Source organism: Anomaloglossus baeobatrachus, chromosome 7, assembly GCF_048569485.1.
Source record: "Anomaloglossus baeobatrachus isolate aAnoBae1 chromosome 7, aAnoBae1.hap1, whole genome shotgun sequence".
NCBI lineage: Eukaryota > Metazoa > Chordata > Amphibia > Anura > Aromobatidae > Anomaloglossus > Anomaloglossus baeobatrachus.
Window position 1 is genome coordinate 103,778,088 of NC_134359.1, and position 15,398 is coordinate 103,793,485.

General features: G+C 43.4%; 1 protein-coding gene across 2 annotated transcripts in view; it reads left to right on the plus strand.

The window, feature by feature from the left end:
• The window catches only part of ERBB4 (erb-b2 receptor tyrosine kinase 4), a 1,420,891-nt gene that overhangs the window by 1,280,014 nt on the left and 125,479 nt on the right, over window positions 1-15,398 (plus strand). For both annotated transcript variants that reach the window (XM_075317538.1, XM_075317539.1), the window contains exons 21-23: window positions 5,630-5,785; window positions 8,930-9,005; window positions 10,644-10,790. In XM_075317538.1, the coding sequence (XP_075173653.1) occupies window positions 5,630-5,785; window positions 8,930-9,005; window positions 10,644-10,790 (379 nt within the window). The remainder of the gene's footprint in view (window positions 1-5,629; window positions 5,786-8,929; window positions 9,006-10,643; window positions 10,791-15,398) is intronic.

Sequence of the window (15,398 nt, forward strand, 5' to 3'; positions counted from 1 at the left end):
CCGTTTGTCTCTGTCTGTCTCTTTCCCTGTTTGTCTCTATCTCTCTGTCTCTTTCCCTGTCTGTCTCTCTGCCTGTCTCTGTCTGTCTCTCTGTCTGTCTCTCTGTCTCTCTCTATCCATCTCCCCACCGACATCTTATTACCTCACATATAAGCTTCTTATACTATGAATGTCTTTTGTTCCTATAGCAACTAATCACAGCTCCTACTAATAACCTGTAGTTCCAGGCTCCATTTACTTTAATGAAGGCATGTTTTTTGGAGAGTAACTGTAAGGCACAGGGTTAAATTTTCCTATCAAAACATAGTCTACGACGTTCCCTTGGTCACATGAGGTGTCTGTGCAAAATTTCGTGATTGTAAATGCGACGGTGCTGATACACTTTTCGTTTCACTTTTTCCCCATTATGTAGATAAGGGCAAAATTGATTGGTAAATTGGAACGCGCGGGGTTACAGTTTCACCTCACAACATAGCCTATGATGCTCTCGGGGTCCAGACGTGTGAGTGTGCAAAATTTTGTGGCTGTAGCTGCGACAGTACAGAGGCCAATCCTGGACACACACACACACACACACACACACAGACACACACACACACACAAATACATACATACACACATTCAGCTTTATATATTAGATTATCTTTGTATTTTTTTTATTAAACATCTGATTCTGAGTGTCCTCTTGTACAAAAAAAATATCAGAAAAGCATATAATGGTTGATAATAGTAAATGTTAACATCAACCTTCTAGAATATATTACGTGGCTCTTGGTGTTGAGTTAGCAGGTCATATTTCACTTTCGGTGATACATTTTACGTAGTCCTAACAATGGATCATCGTTCATGGAATAATCTTCTCGTAAACGTTCAAGTTCAAAATATTAAAGGAAACATTCTTAGGATGTGAGTCCTATTTAGACATTTCTCCATAGGGTTGTTTCATTATCACGATTTGCAGAATTAGCTAGACAGCTCTATGTATGTTTGGTGTTCACTGCAGATCATGCGATAAAAGTAACTGATATAATCTCAATATTTATTTTAATCTTAATCTACTTTGTAAGGTTCACATTTATCATAGATGTGCTGCTTTGTAAGATCTATTTGTATGGGGTTGAGAACATGTGCTGCCCTGAGGCTATGATCTAAGAATCATGCTTACTCAATAAGACAAATGGCTTCTATTTCTATATCGGCCTGGAAATGCATCGCCAACATCAGTTACTTGACCTTTGGGGTTGGATAGGACATCATTTAAAGGGAATCTGTCTTCTGATTTTCCTATTCTTAACAACTACCACAATATTTAACTATTTTGCAGTAGATTACTTGTGATATCAACTCTGCATTTTAGAGTTGCGTTCAAAAATTAAGTAATAGTACACTCACTATATGCTAATTACCCTCAATAGTCATCTGTTCAGATGAGGGGTCGTAAGAGACTGCCACTTCCCTGCTGGATTGATTGACGTCTCATTTCGTTTCTTAACCTTACACATACACTGATACAACAAGAACCAGAAAATTGTACTGCAACTCCTAATTTAACATATTCCAAGGGTTTTCCTGTGTTGAGTTACACTTTTATGGATTGAAATGCCGATCTTTGACAATTTATAGCGTATGTAATGCCACCACCAGGGATGGTACTCAAGCAGAATCTAGTGCTTCTAAGTGTAGTTCAGCGCAAGCCCACTAGAGGTCACTAACATCCACAAAAGTATGCAATAGAATGGTCGAACAAGCCAAAGGTCAGTGTCAGGAAGTCATGGAGGTACAGAGGAATAAGCGGAGCCCGAGTTACATGAGAGCAGAGGGTATGAAAGCAAGGAGGAATAGTAAGGAGCCGGAGGGGAACAGAGCCGTAGTCAAAATAACAAGCCGAGGTCGGAACCCGAGAGGACAAGTAAGTACAGAGGAGGGAACGCTAAACAGAGAAAGGATCAGGAAGACAGGGAGGGACGGAGATCAGGGAGAGGAGTGCTCGGTATCGGGCAGGATCAGAACAGACTTACAAAAACTAGGAGCGCACACTGCAGGGCAAGAACTATAACTGCCGTCGTACCGAGGGAAACCATTCCAAGATAAGGCAGTGTGACCCCGGAAATGAGGCACAACAGAATAGGCTCCTCCCACTGGACCTAACCCTGGAGACTGTGCATGGCAGGAAAATAAACACATACAAAATAAACACATACAATGCCTCTGCAGAAGCAGAGTAGTACAGGAATCATGACAGCGTTATGTAATATGTTAAGAAATGCTGAATCTGCACATTAACCTATATTAGCTAAGGATAATATTCACGTCATTGTTCGATGATGAGGAGAAGAGTATACTTCAGATGTGCCAAATACATTCCTTACCTCAGTTACCTTAAATTGGTAAGAGGGGTCTAAAGGGTATGACAGTACCATGCTGGTGGAAGAAAACTTATAGACCATGAATTGCTCTTCTTTGACATTAGAAATTAGCTATGCAAATATTCTTTTCTGAGAGGAGGATGTCTTTGTTGGAAGTAGAACGTGTAAAAGTCAATATTAACTCTTTAAGTAGGCTTGCCACATGACTTAAGGCCCTGTCACACACAGAGATAAATCTGCGGCAGATCTGTGGTTGCAGTGAAATTGTGGACTATCAGTGCCAGGTTTGTGGCTGTGTACAAATGGAACAATATGTCCATGATTTCACTGCAACCACAGATTTATCTCTGTGTGTGACGGGGCCTTTAGGATATCTGGTTTGGCTTTTATCCTAAGTCATATGGCAAGGATTGTTGAAGGGTCAATTTAGGATTGCTGCTTCCAATAGGTGGAGTTGGAGTTCAAGTCCTCTGAAGAGATTATTTGCATATATATGGAAAAACTGCGGTCTCCTCCATAAATGGACTAACCATGGTGGATGCATTCGGATAAGTACAGCATAACACAATTGTAAGAGTTATGACTGAGCGATGAAAGTCAGAAGCAAAGTGTTATGTTATTGTAACGAGATAGCGTGTACATTTCAGACTCTGTGATAGCACAAGTCTGGGATCTGCCGAGCTGAGAAATGCTTTGGGGAGAACACGAGACATGCATTGAGGTATTGTTGGCTTATCTGTCAAGACACCTGGATGGTTCATTAATAGCAAACAGCTCACAACAAAATGAATGTGCTCAGGATACCGACAGAGAGCATGGATCTTGTCTAACAGTCTTAACATCCGAGTATACAATATTAATAGGGAGAAGAGAAGAATTGGAGGATTGCCATGGGAGACTGTGCCATTATTTACTCTGTGCATTGAGGCTGTTTATGCTAAATGAACACTCACTGGGAAGAAGGGGACAATTATTTACTTACTTGAGTTTTCGACTGCATACTTTCCAGCATAGCAATGGACAAAAAGGGGCACTTAAGGTTAGTCTACCTGAAGGTGCATTCATCTACATACAGAGAAAGCATAAAGACATACACACATTGTTATAATTTATAAGGGAGATCCTCAAACAGTAATATAATCCGAAATGTTAAATACAATGAAAATAAAGACTAGTAAATATTCAAACCTAAATACGCCAATGCATCTAAGGAATTCTTATGTCTTGATCCAAAGTAAATAATGAAGGAACTGTTTGCGTTGAGGCTGTGGACACGCATAAGCCGGCATATCTAGGTGGCCCTTGTGACATGCGAAATGTTTATCATTAGAGAAGTAATCACATAATATCCAAACTGTACAAATATGAAGAAGCTATCTATACAAGCTATAAAATAAATGGTGATGCAGCAGAGGTGTGTGTCAAGGCCACTAATTATAATGATATTTGTTGATCTGCCATTTCCCGTTGTCATTGCAGTACCATTAATTGAGGGATTTTATCCTAAGGCATCAGATATCAGCCACAAGTCAGATCCTTTATTTTTGTATGGATGTTGTAGTAGTTTATTTTGGAGAATATTGTATGAAGGGCTCATTGCAATCCAAAAATGTGACTTTTCCAGAAGTTGCTTTGGAGGTGGAGGTGGCCCCATTACCTCTCTGGCCTATGTATACAGGTTGCACCAATGGTACAATGGTCCTCAGTGGTGGCATCTTTTTAATGGCTACCAAAAGGTCATTTCCAGCAACATGTCCATTTCATAAATTAAAAAGCCATTTTATTTGCAAAAATTAAAACAACACTAGGTTGTATGGTTATCCATGAAAAAAACATAAAAAATACATCTTACGTATTTCGAACTCTGGTAGTTCTTAATCCTAGACCTAGGATTGGTTATTCGTTACTTGTCAATTATTTTTGTATTCTCCTCTTGAGTTTTGAGTCCTCTCCCCATATGTTGGGCACCTGATTTTCAGTCGCTAAATATGCAGGGATTGCCTGCCAATCACAGCAATGCCGTAAGCACCTTTGCTACTTGCATTACTGTGATTGACAGCCACAGTGAAAAAAAAATGACGTGCAGTCCCCCACCTATTTTTGATAGCCAGCACAGATAAAGCAGAGAGCTGGGGGCTGGTATTTTCAAGCTGGGAAGTTCCATGGTTATTGGGCCCTCCCCAGCCTAAAAATAGCAGCCCACAGCTGCCCTACAATTGGCACATCCATTAGATGTGCCAATTGTGGTGCTTTACGCTGTTCATCCCAATTGTCCTGGTGTGGTTGCAATCAGGGTAATACAGTATATAGGGTTGATGTCAGCTGTGATTTGTCAAAAATCAGAGCTGCCATCAAGCCCAGGGTTGGGAATGGAGAGGTGTCTATGAGACTGAAATTTAAGTTTTCCATTGCATTAGATTCATTATTTGTGACTGACGAATACAGAAAAACTATAAAATATTTGAGATGAGTAATCCAAGTCCGAATATTTCACTATTTGCTCATCACTACTGTCAACCACTGAGGACTTACATTTTATTATTTTTCAATACCTCCCACTTACTCCTTTATGCATTATTTATAAACTTCAGCAGACATGTGGTTGCCCAAAAACACAGTCACCTTTCCATTCAAATGTATGGAAGTTTGAGGGTTAGGTAAAATTTGTATGTCGTTGAGTATGCCCCAAGCATGAATTTTAGTGGTGGACCCTTGGCATCTGACATCATTACATAGGCCAAGGGGCTGAGGGGTCTAAATTCCCAATTCCAGACTCTGCATTGAGGTCCAGGGCCTTCAGATTATGCCTCACTGCTTTTGTGTTATGAAATAACTTAATTCTGTCACTTTACATGTCATTTATATTTTGGTATTCATTTTTTTTCTCTTCAGCAAAAGACACATTTTATCTCCGACTCTGCAAATATGGCACGCAAATAAATGTTCATAAGCATAATGATATAATGAAGTGTACAATCACCATTGAAGCACTTATGTATTTGCATTTTACAACACTAGAGTAAATGATCATAATATTTTTTCTAAATGGACCTGGTATAATGAGTTAGCATTTGCTCGATACTTGCTACATTAAACCTTGGATCTGCTATGAATAAAAGATGTTTATTAACAAGGATTTTTCTGTTTTGGTTTAATGTTCTGCAGACCCATATAAAACATAACTAACAAGTATCATCTGTATGACAGTCACAGCCATATATTCACTATACTGTATAACCGCCATATGTTCTATTGTATGACAGGGCATGATGTACCTGGAGGAACGTCGCTTGGTTCACAGAGACCTTGCAGCCAGGAATGTATTGGTGAAGTCTCCAAACCACGTGAAGATCACAGACTTTGGACTGGCCCGTCTACTAGAAGGAGATGAGAAGGAGTACAATGCTGATGGCGGCAAAGTAATCAGTTCTTAATGTCTCATTCTTGATGTCAGTTGATGTTGCATTGAACCTTTTGAAACCATTACACTTAGAATTTTGTTCTAGTAGCGACATAGAATCACACCATCCCAGAAATTAAATTTTTAGGCAAATTATTCTGGTTCATTATTCTGGTTGTTCTGTGACTGTTCTTCTACTCCCCTGACTCCTGACTTCACTCTGGTAAAACAGCTCAAAGCTGTCTTGCTCAGGCTGTAAAGACTTTCAGCTCAGGGTGATGTACCAACACAACAAATTAATCTACGGAGATGGCCCCCGGGGCAGTGACAGGCTCAGGCACGGACTGGCAGAGTCGCAGGTGCAGCCGGAATGGCTGGTGCAGAGAGCATGGCTGAGGCAGGCAGGTACGGAGGGTATGACAAGTATAGCCAAGTGGGTATGTCGTGCCCAGGGATATCGGATACTCATTTCCGAGCAGTATATGTCTTGGGAATGTCACTGGGGTTGCCAGTTGCGTACCCTGGGCCCTTTTTGTAATGGGGGTGTATTTACAGGAGATTAGGTTAGTGTTCATACGTGATGCCACTTGCGGTGCTGCGGCTATAGGTATGGAGCCGCCGCTGCAGAATGTCACAACTGGGGCTGGTGTTAATTGCAGCCTGGATGGTAGACCCCCCCCCGCAAACAGGGCCAGGCCCCAGAGGATGGGTTATGTGACAGGTGTCGGAAGAAGGTAGTCCACACAGAGGTATAGTGCAACTGGTTTTTACTCACTGCTGGTTGGTGATAACAGGTTACCCGAGGCTGGCTGGTTTCACCTCCAGGTCCCCTTCGTCCCAGTGCAAGTTTAGTACTCTGGTACCTTCTTCCCCTGCACCTGTCTCTGGTAAAATGGGTCCCCGTGACGTAGAGCAACTGGGGGTTCCCGTCCGGTGGTTTGTCCACTTCTGTCCGCCTGATGGTAGTGTGAACCCTGTGGGGTTGGAGTCCCTAGTCCTGTCCCTAGTTCTCCTTTTGCTACTGAGTCTTCGGTTTTTAGGGTCAGCGAGGTCCTTGATGGTCCCCTTGCTATGTAGGTGTTAACAGATTGACTTGGAGCTCTTTCCTGTCCTAGGGTCCTGTACCCCATCGGTGCGTAGTTCCAGGAGTACTCCACCGTACTCCACCGGCAACTACTCTCCTGGGTACCAGGTTACCGTTAACGCGGGTCAGAACGTCTCCTCACGTCCACCTTCACTCCTCGACCCTCTCAGACTTTTCCTGACTCCTCTCCTAAATCTGCCCCTCCCACCTGGTCAACTAGTGGACTGGATTGGCACCACCTCTAGGCGGCCATCCATGGTCCGACCCTAGCTATGTACCATTGTATGGGGCATTGTTGGGGAAAACTGGGATTACCTGGGTTTTTGTTGTTACCGGCACTGGTCTCCTGGGGCCCTAGGGGGTAGGCCCTGCATCCTTGTGGGGATGCAGAACCTTGTAGCACTGTGATGGCTTCAGTGGTGCTACAGGTACAGGTGAAGGTAATGGACCTGACAACTGGCTAGCAAGCAGGAAACTATCTAACTGACCATGTTGCTCAGGCACCTCCCCAAGTGGGAGGATGCATTAAGTACCTAGTGCCGCTGAGGAGAACCTCCACGTATTAGTACGCTGGCTATTTAACAGGGAGAACACGTGTGCGCCCATGCTAAGCACGTTCCAGGGGACCCGTTCATATGGTGCTCACAGACCCTGAGATCAGGAGACAGAAGGAGAGAACATGGAAAGCTGCGGGCAAGCAAGGGAGTGACAGTCCGGCTGTGGCTGCGAGTCAGTCAGCATCCCTGCTGCAGACGATAGGCCGACTCTGTACAATGTCCTCCATGCTGCTGCAGCTTCTCACTGTATACTAAAAAAGAAACAAATAGGGATCTCTTTATGTGTGATATGCTGCATATGGGAGATCTCATAGCAGTTAGTCTTCTCCCACCAGCTCAGAGTGGATTGCATTTTAGAGACAGAGCCTGCAAAATGGAAAATGATGAGAAATGAGGGATACAAGTCAGCTAATGGCTAGATATAGTGTTATTTGTTATGTACATGTAGGACAGCTTATTCGTAAAAGTTCTTTGAAAGTATGGTTACCTTTTAACTACATACAACTTTGCTGATGAAAGAATATATTAAAAAAGGCACAAACAAGCACTGCAGCTCCCCATCGAATCACACGATACACTGTGGTATTATGACATGATATAAGCGGAGACAACAAGTTCAGTGATGCATAGGCTTTATAAGTTGCATACTTTTGCATCTATAAGTGCTCTAGTCTACCAGGCCTAATATTTTGGTTCTTAAAGGGGTTATCCAGTCTAAATCCACAAGTTTGTAGTCCATCTATGTTTCACTCTATATGACTTCAGACTTGTGACTCCTCACATTGTGTGCCACTGTGCGCTGTGAGGATTCTCCGGTGCCAGTGTTGGGAATGGTACAATTGTATTGAGCAAGGCAGCCCCCATCTAGTCAGATTCTGACCGGGAGTCTGCATATCTCTTTGTTGCGGCCACATGATTACCATTCCTGGCTCTGACACCGGAGAATCCTCACAGCGCACAGTGCCTGCAATGGGAGGATTCACAAGTCTGCAGTCACATAGTGACATATAGAGAGACTGCAGAGTTGTGGATTTAAACTGAACAACCCCTTTATTAAGGCAATTCCATTAGAATGGGAAGCAATTGTAGAGAAGGAACAGTCCCGCACCACTACAGCATTACCTTGCGGTGTATCGCACTGGTGTGGATTGCAGCTCAGGTACCACACGATCCTGGCTCAGAGGTGCTCGTCCATGTAGCGTGGAGAATCCATATACAGTCCAGGAAAGAAGTAGACCGCACACTCAGGATGAAAAGACAAATGATCTTCTTTATTGAAAATGAAGGTGCAGGATAAAATGCAGGAGGAGAACCAGGTGCAGGCTCCTTCACGGACAACGGTCGTTTCGCATGTGAATCACGCTTCAACTGGACAAGTTATTTTAATCTAAAATGACCTATTAAAATCTGAGTGCATAAATCTATGTGGGTCTAATGAGCAAAGCATGTCTTGATAGCTAATTACTCACAAATAGTATTATTGCATACAAAGTCTAAATTTATTCTAATTCTCTCTATAAAGATGCCGGTTAAGTGGATGGCACTGGAATGCATTCATTACAGGAAGTTTACCCATCAAAGCGATGTCTGGAGTTATGGCAAGTATTATATTCTCCGTAGAGTCATATTCATCAGTTAGAGCCAAAAGGTCATACAGAATATGTAATGATTGGATGGTCATCTTTTTTTTTTTTTTTTAAAGTTAGCCATATTGTAATAGTAGCCACTGATACTTATAGACTTATACTGGAGGGTCATTATTGGCCAGAGAGTAAGTGGGGTAGTGTTAAATGTTAAAGTTTATTAATGTATGCTGTTTCTCTAGATAAAGGATGCACAACCTGTCCTCCCTCTCCAAAAAAAAGCAAAAATGTTTTAAGCAGGCCAATGTAATGGACCTTACTTATTGTACTGTCATTTTATATTATTTAGCATTGTTACAAGTGAAATTAAAGGAAACCTGTCACCAGATTTGGCCCCTATAAGCTGCAGCCATCACCAGTGAGCCCTTATATACAGCATTCCAGAATACTGTATATAAGAGCCCAGGCCGAGCTGTATAACATAAAAAAAGAGCTTTTATATTACTCACCTAGGATCAGAAACTGTGGAAAAACAAAGCACAATAGGGTCTTACCCCAACAATGGAAGGGGGTAAAAAGGGGTGTCACACTCACCTCTGATGGTTGTGCCAGTCACAACCACTATATAAGCATGTAAGAATCCGGGTCCAAGGCAGCAGCCCCAGGAAAGCTGATAACAGAGAGTAGTGGAGGAAGGGTCTAATATCCGCGCCAAGGACTCAATGGATCCAATGAAGAGATTAATGCTTCTTTTAATATCATGCACAGGTCTACGAGTTTCAGGAAACGCAGCTCCCTTCTTCAGGACAACAGGCAGAAAAACATCAAATCTCAAATCTCTCAGAGATTTGATGTTTTTCTGCCTGTGTCCTGAAGAAGGGAGCTGCGTCTCCTGAAACGCGTAGACCTGTGCATGATATTAAAAGAAGCATTAATCTCTTCATTGGATCCATTGAGTCCTTGGCGCGGATATTAGACCCTTCCTCCACTACTCTCTGTTATATTACTCACCTAGGGAGTGGTCCAGTCCGATGAGTGTTGCTGCTCTCCAATCCAGCTCCTCTTCTCTGCGGCAATTGCCGTCCTCCTTCTATCGCACCCAGTATGGATGATGTGATATATGTCTTCTTCACAGTCCGGCTTTGTGATTTTGCACAGGTGCACTGTGATCTGCCATGCTGAGGGCAGATCAAAGTACTGTAATGTGCAGGCATGACGAAAGGTTAAAGACCACCCACACATGCGCACTACAATACTTTGATCTGCCCTCAACAGTGCAGAACAAAGTGCACCTGCACAGGATCTCAATGCCGGCCTGTGTAGAAGACATAGATAGCGTCATTCATACTGGGCTGGATAGAAGAAGACGGCATTCGCCGCAGAGAGGAGGAGTTGGACTGGAGAACAGCGACACCAATCAGACTGGACCACCCCTTAGGTGAGTATTATAAAAGTGTTTTTTATGTTATACACTGCGGCCTGGGTTCTTATATACAGCATTTTAGAATGCTGTATATAAGAGCTAAGTGGCGGTGGCCGCAGCTTATAGATGCCAAATCTAGTGACAGGTTCCCTATATTTAAAGTGGTTAGGAAAACATAAAAAACTTTTTACACCAAATTTAGATGATTGACTAAAACATATGTTTTCTAGGTGTCACTATCTGGGAACTTATGACTTTTGGTGGAAAGCCCTATGATGGAATCCCAACACGGGAAATTCCTGATCTCTTGGAGAAAGGAGAACGACTTCCTCAGCCACCTGTGTGCACCATTGACGTCTATATGGTTATGGTGAAGTGTAAGTAACAATTATACCTTGGTTAATTTATTATGAAACTGTGGGGGCAAAAATCTCAAATGCAAGACCTGGGGGAAAACACAAAGATCCTAAAATTTTGCTTAATTTCAACTGAGAGATCCTCCAAATTTAGAAAGCCTTTATTGATGATAATGCAGTAACGTGTAGAGAAATCACAAGGAACCACCTGGCCTTCTGGAAAGGATGACCGCACATCAGTAGAGGTTACACGTTTCTGTACCACGTTGGTGTCTTCCTCAAACCATATATAAGCAAGGATGATTGATCTTAGGGAGATCAACATCCAGCTCCACACTGATGAGGGGCAAATACCCCGAAACAGCTGTCTGTGGATGGATATCATGTTTTGGCATAGGCGGTTTCCTTGACTGGAGACTGCCCTTCCCGTGGTTGTTCTTTCCCGGTGAAAGACCTGGCTAGTTTCCTGCCAGCGTTGAGACATGTGATGGTGTTTCCGCGGCAGTCTTGTTTTGCATATTTTTCCTCAAACCATATGGCTGAAATTGATTATTTAATTTCAAAACTTTAGTACAACTTTCATTTTTGGACAAAAAATATAGACCATAGTAGAAACATAGTAGAACTCTTAGGGTATGTGCGCACGTGTGCGTATTGCATGCAGTCACGCTGCGTTCTGCACCGCAGCGTAACTGCATGCGTCCTGCGTCCCCTGCACAGTCTATGGAGATTGTGCAGGGGCCGTGCGCACGTGGCATGTTAGAACGCAGCGATTCGGCTGCTTGCCGAATCGCTGCGTTCTAAGAAGTGACATGTCACTTCTTTCGTGCGTTCTGCATGCTGTCTATAGGGAGAGGCAGCATGCAGAGCGCACGAATCTGCCGGCACCATGCACTTCAGAACGCAGCTTTTCAGCTGCGCTCTGAAGCGCACATTTTCGGTGCGGTGCAGAGCGCACACGTGCGCACATAGCCTTACAGTCCGCTTTGTAGACGAAAAGTAGACCAAGGGTGAAACTGGGTAAATTGATTTATTTTTTTTTATCCTTCTGTTAACTAAAACTTTGCAAACTGGATTTCTGGACGGTGAGCCAGACTTCTGAAGCCTGGATGTTGATGGGAAGCACATGCTCATTCTTGCTTTTTTTTTTTTTTTTATTAATGTGTAATTTTGTTCACTAGCATCTGTTATATTAGTTCTCAGTCTGGGAATTAAGTTTGCGTGGGAAATATAGAGGTGTTAACGAACCTCACTTCCTACATCCCCATCTGAATGTTTGACAGCTCGAAGCATTAAGAGGAAAAGCATACCATTATTCATGGTATGAAATATGTCAGTGTGTTACCTTCACATAATAGAGAAATATTATGAAATGTAGATATTATAGACAATTCATGTAATCATGGCACGGAGTACCCACAGGTACCCATAAGGCTGGTATAGCAATACTCTTCTTTCCTAGTCATATGCTATAAACTTGAATAGGGTCAAGCCGGAGCTGCAAGAGATACATCTCTCCTCCTCCCTCTAAAAAAACCAAAAAACACAGAGTGGGCAAATATTGTCATTTTTAAGTTGAAATACTGATGGGAAAAATCAAAACATTGATGAACAATGGTCCATATGTGCCGCCCCCGTGGAAGCAGCCGAGCTGCTCGGATCCGGGTTCGCTGTGGCTCGAGGGTCTCCGGACCTGGGGGTCATGCGGCCACCCAAATGAACGGGGGTATTTACAGGGGGGTTGATGTATAGTTTGTGACGTCACCCATGGTGTACGGTAAATTGGGGAGTACCGCCACTGCCGTTGGGAGTTTCCGGGGTGATGAAGTGGGGCAGCAAGGTGTCGTGGCCCTCCACGGGTAGGGGGAATGCCCCGGGACTCAGTGTGTGATGCTGTGGGATGCAGGGGTCACTCTCGTACTCACTCACTGAGAACCGAGTAAACCAATTCTCTGGGTACCGCCACCGCTGAGGGGAACTCGTCCGGGTTCCGTCCCCGATAGTGTTGCCTGGTGATCCGTGACCTGCCTCCTGGCACTAAGTTTAACTTCAATGTGGTGGCCCAGTAGTCTGAAACTTGCCAGGTCCCGCTCCCCACTGTGGCTAAGTGTGGGAGCTTGCTCTCAGGGCTCATGCTTGGGATTTTCTGGACTGTTTTGGGTGGGAAAGTCCTATCCCCCTCGTTGCGCTAATGCCCCGATTCTCGAGCGTCTGGGAACAGATCATGAAGGCTCCGTTCTCCTCAGGTGAATTGTCAGGTTGCCTGAAGCTTCTCCCCGACCTAGGGTCCGTGTTCCCCGCCGTGCCTTCGGTACCGGACTGGTGACAGTGCTAGGCTGCTGGCCGTCCTCCTCGACAGGTCCAGGCACCTTGCCACAATCCCCTAAGACCGGGGGACCGACTCCTTTAGGTCCAGACCACCGTCTGCAACCTAGACAGCTTCTCTTGGGAACCACTACTCCCAACCTCCTCTAAGCTCCTCACAGCTTGAGGGGTTCATCACTCCTTCCTTCTCACTTACTAACTACTAACTCACTACACTCCTCACCTCCCCTCCCAAACCCCCTAGGTGGGCGACTCTATTCCACTCAAGCCGTCCACTGGTGTGCCTGGTGGGTGTGGTGCAGGGTGTATCGAGGATTTGATTCGCTGGTGAAGGCAATACTATTTAGATAGGGATCCAGAACCAAGAGGAAGGTGGAATACTGCACGGGAGTATAGGTTGTGCAATACCAGTGGCGTAGCAACTGCTTTTGCCGCACAGGGCGGACTTCAAATTTGCCGCCCCCCTCCGTTGGCCGTCGATAATCCAGAAACCTTCCAAAATTCGGAAAGCCATCAAAATATATATTTTTCATGGAACTACAATCAAAGATCTAATTGTAGACTGATGCTATTAGTCCTAGACTTTCCCCTTTTTACACACATTTGTAGGCCTATTATACACACACAGCTTTGCTGCATACATTGTTATGATCCGGAACCATGGAAGACAACCATAAACCATTGGTAAAAGGTGACAAGAGCATTGGCAACTAATCTAGCCGCCATCCCCTTACTAACCATCACAACTAGAAGTAGCCGAGGGGTGAACTAACATCCTGTGCACCGCGAACCCAGCCGGAGAACTAGCTATCCTAAAGGAAGGAAAGATGAATAACTCTCTGCCTCAGAAAATAGATAAAGAATAGCAAGCCCCCCACATTCAAAGACTGCGGTGATATAGGAAAACACAATACACAGATAGATGATAGGATTAGCAAAAGGTGAGGCCCTACTGACTAAATAGGACAGGACAGGAAAGGGACTGATGGTGGCCAGAGAAAAACCCTGCAAAAATCCAACAACCTGATAGTACAAAAAAGCCCTCAGATCACTAGATCTGAACTCTGTCCTATACCAGGCGCTCTTGTCATACCAGTGAACAGAAAGCAGGAACCATTACAAATTCAAGAAGCAACAAACACATGGACTTATAGGAGCAATACTCCAAACATAGCTGCAGGGAGCTTTCCAGCTAAGGATGGTTTCTGGGGGGGGGGGGGGAGTTAAGGAAAATTTGCTTTAACCTCATGGAAATATTACTTTATTCTGAATCACAATGGCAGAAGAAAAGGTTATACTGAGGATCTTACAAGTACAAGTTTTTATGACATTGCCATCTATGTTAATATATTATAATTGCAGACCTGTATCTACATATCCTGGTTGAAGCAGAGCACCTTGAATATGTGGCTCTGAATTCTACCACATTTACCTTATAAATCTCAGGATGTGTGGGAGTATGGCTGCTATGCTTATTTGTTCCCTCCATGTAGCGCAACACATTTGTACATGAATTGAAAATAAATCAGCAGATATTGAGTAGATGACATATGGAGCAATGGAGAACATTTGACGTATGTACACCATGGGAAAACCTATACCTGTGCATCAGGGAATTCATGAATCTCCCTAATAGATATAACAAGGAAGGAATTCATTGCCATTTATATTCTGCATATCTATATTTTCAATTCATGCTTCCTCCCCTTACCAACAATCACCTTAGCACCTATGTAAAGTCCCTTACATGTTAGATATTATTGTTTTAAAACATGCGCAATTCATTTTTAAAGGGAATCCATTAGTAAGATCAACCTTCCCCCTTAATAAATATCAGTAATATCAATTCCCCCATATGACATACAGGCATTTGAAATATAAATCCTTTTATGCCTTTATATCTTCTATCTGTTGCTGCATTCCCAAACAATTAGCATTTTTATTCATATGTAAAGGAGGCATTATTAGCTTTGGGTGTAACAGAGCACAAAACAACTCTCTGCTTCTCCAGGTGCCCTGCCCAGCACCAGTCTCTCTGAGGGTATGTGCGCACGTTGCTTTTTACCTGCTTTTTACCTGCTTTTTTGCTGCTTTTTCTTCTGCGCTGTTTAATGCCAAAATGGATGTGTTCTTCTATTCAAGCAAAGTCTATGGGAATTTGGGTTTCTTGTTCACACTATGTTGTTCAAAATGCTGCCTTTTTGTGGCAGAACTTTGGTCAAAAACTCAGCTTTTCAAAGAAGCAACATGTCAATTGTTTTTGCCATTTGGGTTTTGCACTGCAAAGCTGAGTTTTTGACCAAA